The sequence below is a fragment of the Sceloporus occidentalis genome, unplaced genomic scaffold (assembly GCF_023333645.1).
Source record: "Sceloporus occidentalis isolate IW3139 unplaced genomic scaffold, rSceOcc1.0.p SCAF_5, whole genome shotgun sequence".
NCBI classification, from domain to species: domain Eukaryota; kingdom Metazoa; phylum Chordata; class Lepidosauria; order Squamata; family Phrynosomatidae; genus Sceloporus; species Sceloporus occidentalis.
Window position 1 is genome coordinate 118,632,145 of NW_028316985.1, and position 7,329 is coordinate 118,639,473.

A 7,329-nucleotide genomic window follows, 5' to 3' on the forward strand; every position below is an offset into this window, starting at 1 on the left:
ACAGAACCTTGGAATCATTCTCTGGTATACACAAGTTCTATAGCAAATGGCAAGGGATGCATTGACAGATTAGCAGGAAGTAGATTCAGACATCTATAACATGAATGAGCAATTGGTGGCCTCCTAGGCACAACTGGAACTTCATTTCCAGCCTAGGAGGCCACCAATTGCCCATTCATGGGTTTATCTTGCCTCTAAAACTGATTAATGTGTTTTCCAGAGTGCATTTTTTTTTATCAGCCTAACTTCTTTGGTGGTGGTCTTTTACAGTTCCCAGACCTCTGAAGAAAGTGCCATTGAAACTGGATCCAGTAGTTCTACGTTTGTCAAGCGAGAGGATGAAACCATTGATGACATCGACATCATTGACGACATTGGCATGGATTCCTCAGAATTGGTTGAGGACAGCTTCCTGTAATTCTAAAGAAAGTGGTGGACATCGTTTGAGCTGCGTGAAATGGAAAGCAAAAGCTCAGTGCATAACTCATGGACTTTTGACTCCGTAAGGGAAACCACTTTAAAATAAATGATAGAGGCTTGTGCTGCCAAATGACCTCACAAGGGACACAGATGCCTCGTCTGCTTTGTGAAACAACAAGACCAAGTATTTGGAAACTGGTTTTGAAGTATGTCAGTAGCATCTCAGTATTGTTTGCAGTTTCAATAGGCAGGTGGATAAAGGAAAAGGCCATGGACAATTCAGTTTGTGTTTCAAGGGCATTCACAACTCGGATAATATTTCCACTATGGTGAAACACCATCAATGAAACTATAGATATACCTGTCCTTACCAGGATGTTTTGTGGAATATGCCTTTTTTAAAAAAAGACCACTCAAGATACCTTTTTTTTCTTCCTTCACTCTCATTATAAGCTGCTGTTGAACTATAACATGAGATGAAGTACATGTTAAAAAAGAAACCACTTTTGAAACTCAAAGGGATTGGTACTAGGTAATGTTTTACCTTTTCGCAGCTAATGCAAACAAAAGGGAATGAAAATAATTTCCAAACCTTATACAATAGCTTAGTAAATGAAGTGAGATTCTTCGTAACCATATAGGAATAGCTGTTACCTATTACTACTGTTCTTAGTATCACTAAGTATAGTTTACAACTACTCCTTGTTGTACATTAAAAACACAATACGTAAAAACTTTACTAACAAACTAAAACATTTTAGATGTAAAGGTTTACAACCAAGAACTCTTCTGTTTGACTGTTAATGGTTTTGGTAAATTAAAAGTAGTTTAGGAAGTAGGAAAAGCTAACTTATTCCAAGGAATCCAGATGTATCTTTCCATCCTAAGTAGAGTGGCTTTGTTAATACAATGGATTGATATGCTAGTGAATCCTCCTTTGATTCAGCAGAACTCTTAAAAATCTAAAGTTTATTTTTAGACTTCCATTTGCAGCCAGGTTTCTCAAGTTATTGTTCAATAGATGTGTGTGGCTAATCAATCAATAGCAAGGCTGCTTGAAGCATTTAAAAAATACACTGCACATCTGAAAGTTTGTTTTGGGTTTACATGTGGCAAATTGATTTGATACACCAAATAGTCTTTCTGAAAAAGCTTCTTTCTGAGCCTATGATTTCAAATTATGTATGTAGCCACTTTGTGTGTGTCCCTGCACACACAAAACTTCTAGTTTTAGCATTGGATTTTAGCAGAAGTGTAACTGGATCCAGTTGTCGTTGTCAAGTTCCCCTAGTTGTCAAAAGGAGAAGTCTTTTCAACTGCTCCAATGGGCATTGACTCTGGGAGTACAGCAATTCTAAAGGCCTTCCCATGCATTACACATGGGGGAGCACTGTATGCACACTTAAGACATTGGATTGGCTGCACCTCTCTCCTGTATTTTGCAAAACCTCTCTCTTTTTAATATGGAAAATGGTCCTGGGCACCATTTTAGCTATTTTAAAGCACGAATTTGATAGCTGTCTTTCCTTTACCTGCATTACTTATTATATTGTATCTTTGACAAAATTGTTTTATGCTTTATAGTGAAATCCTGGTCATGTTTACTCAAAAGTAAGTCCCTTCTTGCTTACTGAGACTTATTCACGGCCAAACAAGCATGGTAATGCTGTGATTTTGTCAGAGTCTGGAAATCATGAACTGAAATCAGTCTGTAAAAAAGAGAGACTTGGACAGTATGGTGCACAAGAAGAGATTAATTCACTGCTTAATTATTATGGAGACATGTCAGGGTGCAAACCTGCTTAGGAGTAAAGCACCATTAGCACAAAATCTATTTCTTAATTTTAAATATGCAGGTGCTTGGCTGATCTTAGCACTACACATGTGCCACAATGCAGACCTGGTAGTGAAGCTATGTGCCAGAGTTAATTCCTTACATTAACTTAGGGCCTGAACAGACAAGCCAAAATAAAGCTGCTTTAGGTCACTTTGGAGGTATGCTATTTAAATTACACATGCATCTTAAGAGACCAGAAGCTGCACTCTTGTCCTTCGGACTGGAGTGTGGCTTTGGCTTGGCTTCCAGACTCTTAGGACTCATGCAGCATTTAAACAGCATACATCCAAAGTGAGATGAAGCAGCGTTATTTTGGCCTGTTTGTTCAGGCCCTAAGACTTACATAAATCCAGACCAGGGTAGAGGCTTCTGAATTTCCTGTGAAATCTGTGGTTCCTAGTTATTTCTTTAGTGCAGCATACATGGTCATCAGTTGCCCAGGGTGAGTAACCACTTGGAACAATACAACATTTTATGTTACAAATTGATTTACCAATTATTACAGCTGTGGCTGAATAATTTACTAATGCAATGGTTAAAAAACTAACGTATGAATATAACATGTGCTAGTGTCAGTGCTGATGCTGAACTCTGTAGCAGATGATGAGATGATGAAGAGGATTAAACAATGCAATGAAAGTCAGTGCTTTGGGCTGGGCCAGTGATGACTCAATGAATAATTAATCACAACTAAAAATGAGCTCCCAAGTGATGCTTTGGTGAGATGTATGGAGGAGACCAATTTGTTCCACACCAGCATAGGGAGTGATCCTGCCAACCTTAAGCTCTGAAAGTCTAACTGATTTTAGGGGAGATGTTGGTTATATCAAGCCCTTCTAGATACTGAGACTTTGCAGTATCTCTACTAAACCAAGTTCCATTCACTGTAACTCTGTTACTGCACTGGATAGAAAGATCCATTATAGCCTTCCTTGCAGATGTGTTCAGCAAGTGGTTTCTCATGCCTTCCTGCACATAGTCCAGGCTGTCACCTGTTTTGTAGACCTTCATGTTTTATAGGCCACTAAATCAGCGATGATATTCTTGCATTGTTTCCTCTTCTTGTTGTTGTCTCTATTCTGTGATCATGTTAATAGAAAATGTGCATAACTTGCTTTCTATGTACATAGTTCACAATGCCTACTTTGAAATACCCATCTCTTCAGTCTATATGCTGTCAACAGAATACACATTTCTTTCCTTTCTGCATAACAGCGGAGAGGGGATTGTTCATCACTATCTGCTCTTTCATGTGTCATGCACAACATCTTTTGGAATGTAACTATTGCTGGATTGGGACCAAGCTCTAGGTATGGACCAAAGTAATGATTAGATTTGCCATATTATGGAAATTACATTTCTTACAATACTGCAATGGACTGCACATTTGAAAACTTTAGAAAGACAATAAATTAATGTAGGAGGTACCTCTTGTGCTAAGGCTGCAATCCTACATCCATTTACGGTACTTTTCAGTGGATATATAGGACTGCACACTTAGTTGTTTAATACTAGCCTGGAAAACAACAACAACCTTGGATGATAATACTTTAGTGACTGCCTGATGTTATTTTTACCTACTGTTTTCTCCGTTGTGGGTCAGTATTGAGAGAGAAGAAAACCCAACTCCTGTCTGTTCCACATTCACATGATGACAATCGAATTTTGCCTGTGAAACATGACTTTCCCCATTTGAATGGTCAACCCTAATCCTTTAAATGTGGTCTACAAATGTATAAAACAGTCCTATGATATAATGAAGGACATAAGATGAGGTGATGTTATACATCAATATGTATATATGTATTTTTATATCGACTTTGAGGAGTACTGCGAAAACATTTATGACAAGCTGTATCACTGCCTTTGTTTATATTTTTTTTACTGTGATATACTCCACAGGCACGCTAACTGTTGCACTTTTAAATGTCCAAAATCTATATTTTAGAATGATAAAAGTGAGTAAGAGAGTCCAAGGTGATGGTATTGTGAAGTATGAGAAGAACAAGCTAGAATGAGTTACTATAGGTACAAAATGTAATGCAAATGCCCCCGTTCTTATTTTTGTCTTTTAAAAAACATGTAAATTAAGATCTTTATATTTCAATAAATGATATATAATTTAAAGAGATTTAAGAGATTTTTACTCTGACTCAAAGCAGATCATTTTATTCATGCAATCCTTTTTTTAGACATGGTTCAATTCAGTTTACTTGCTTTAAAAGAAATAGTTATTGCTAATAGAACACATTTTCAATCAGTGCTTATAAGCATAAATGAACTTCATGATCCACAATTGCCTATGTGCTTTAACTTGTAAATATGACCTAGTCAGATCACTGCAGCATTTGCTAGTAAGTGTACATAGGATTGTGGGATTACTTAATTTAAAAGTGGGTATCTCCACTTTCAGTATTTCAGCTTTGAACAAATCAGATGAAATAGTTTTTTTAAAAGTCATATAAACAATAAAAAAACTGAGGCATAGTAAAAGCATAAAATCACAACAGCAGAACAAAATCATCTTTACCTATTCTTCTCAAAAAGAAATAAGAATAAATTGTCTCAAGCTTGTATGAGAAAAAAGCGAAAAAACCTAGACATCCTGAATTACATCTCTGAGAGCCTTTTCCCTAATAGCCACAGTTCTGGGCCTCAGAAACTGTGAGCATTCTGAAAAATCCCCCAAAGAATGTATTGTCAGATCAGAGTTTAGAAACAATGCCAAGGGGTCGTTCATCCTCCTCCAACCCACTGCGCTACCGGCCTCTGGCCCGGCGCCTGCAGAGTGATGCACTGCTGTCGCTGGAGCACGCCCAGGGCCAAGAGGTCCTCCTCCAGAAGAGAAGACACCGCGTGCACTCTGGAGCGGTGAGAAGGACCCGGCCCAGCAGAGACGGAGAAAGGGCTCCCCGCCTGCTCCCCACCCACATCCTGAGTCCCATCCAGGGTTCAAATCTTCACTGAGCCACCCACCTCCCTTGGGCAAGTCACACTCTCTCAGACCCAACCAGGGAAGGAGCCAAGACAAGCACAGAATGGGTCATGGGCATGCAATAAATTACAGTTGTAGTCTAATCTGGAGGCTATCACTACCCATGAGGTGTTACAGGTGGTCTATCAGCCATTGCTGACAGAAGGTATTCTGTGCTGTTTGGTCCTCCAGCAACATACCTGGATCTTTCTGCAACCCATGACCATAGGCCTGATCCTTCAGGGAAATGCAACCTATCTTCCACCAAAAGTACCACCAACTCAGCAGGATTGAATTTCAGGTTACTGGTTCTCATGCAAACTATTACTGATCTCAGGCAGCAGTTCAATATTTCCACCACCCGCCACAGATCAATAAAATTAAATGGAGAAGTACAGCTGGGTGTCATCAACATCCTGATGACACCCTGTTCCAAATCTGTGAATGTGCTAATTCAGCAATTTCTTTTGGTTGTACTGGGAAATAGTTTCCAGAAGGGTAATCATGCCTGTAATAGCAAAAACAAAAATCTTGTAGCATCTTTAAGAATAACATATGGCATAAATGTGTATAGTACAGCACATGTCATCATAGTCCACAAAAACATATGCTATAATATGTTGGCAGAGTTTGGAACATTACTTGTAGAGACTAATTAGTTGCTTGTTATTTCTGAAGAGTGACATTTTGACATTACTCATTACTGAGAATAACATGCTGTATTAATTGCAACTAGCTGGTTACTTTTGTTAATTATAGCTTTTTTAAAAAAATGCAAGCATGGCTAAAAATGTCAACCTCCAAATACAATGTTGTAGGGAAAATGAATGAATTAATGAATTATGAATGAATATTATTCATTGGGCCACCAAGTCAGTACTTGTGCTACTTTTAAAAAGCTGTTATCAAAGGGGCAGTACAGAAGGGAGGCTCTGTGCCACCCCTGTAAGCCCCGTGTCTGTGCTCTAGCATCCCCTTGCTGCAGCATAGACATGCTGCAAAAAAAGAGCCACCTAGAGCGACTTCTTTTTTGCAACACCAGAAGCAAGAAGGGGCGCTGCCATGATGCCACTTCCTACCAGCAACGTCTGGTTGCTGTACAGTGGTGGCATCATGGTGGGCCCTGTATGTATGGGAGGCTGCCATGATGCCACCGTCATCATGTGCTAGGGTTCTGGAGCATGCGGATGCTGCACGCTCAGGAACCCTAGTATTGGCGGTGGCATGCTGCTTTTGGCCCATCTACCCCAGGCCAAAGTTACAATATTGATAATTTGTTGTTGCTGCTATGTGCCTTTAGCTCAGCTCCAACTTACAGTAACCATAATGGTTTCTTAGGAAGATTTATTCAGAGGAAATTTTGCCATTGGCTTACTCTGAATATAGTATACAGTGCCTGGTAGTCCCTGGCAGTCTCCTTTCCACTGCTCAAAAAATAGTAGGTAACATTGTTACTTGCAGTGCATTACTTCCAAACCCAGCATGTTCCCATTTGCAGTGCCACAGAATACTAAACAGAAAGTACCTAGGAATAAAAACTACTTATTAGAGGGACAGACATTTTCATGGGGTCTGGATCAGACCATCCAAAAAATTTTTGCCTGAACTTTCAATGCATGACAGGCATTTAGTGAGTCCAGGAATTCACAGATTTGTGCTATTTATTCAGGCACCTAGTATGGAATTGATGCACAAATCATAGAGTTAGAAGGAAACCTACAGGCCATCAGGCCAATCTCCTGCTCAGTACAGGATCTCCAGCCTAAAGCATTCTCAGCAGATAGCTGTCCACCCTCTTTTTAAGGATGTCCAGAAAAGGAGACCCTTTTGGTTCCAAATCATCTTTATGTCTCTCAGAGAAGTGTGTATGCCATTTTTTCTGTCCATTTAGCTACTTTTCACCACTAGACCATTTATCCTGCCTACCCATGGTGTTTCATTAAACTAGTTAAAGATGATTCATCTTTTCATCCTTTGACCACACAAAGGCAGATTTTGCCAGGTCTATTTTTCTTTAGCCTATGATACTGACACACCCTGCTCTGTGATGTTATTCAAACCACAGATGACCCAGATTTTTTGGATTCTTAAATCCCAG

At 39.3% G+C, this 7,329-nt stretch overlaps 1 protein-coding gene across 1 annotated transcript in view; it reads left to right on the forward strand.

The window, feature by feature from the left end:
- Nucleotides 1–4,349, forward strand: part of LOC149312732 (platelet-derived growth factor receptor alpha-like) — a 66,906-nt gene extending 62,557 nt beyond the window's left edge. The window contains exon 23 of the mRNA XM_089525243.1: nt 271–4,349. Coding sequence (XP_089381369.1) covers nt 271–418 — 148 coding nt within the window. The 3' untranslated portion in view covers nt 419–4,349. The remainder of the gene's footprint in view (nt 1–270) is intronic.
- The last annotated feature ends 2,980 nt before the right edge of the window (nt 4,350–7,329 follow it).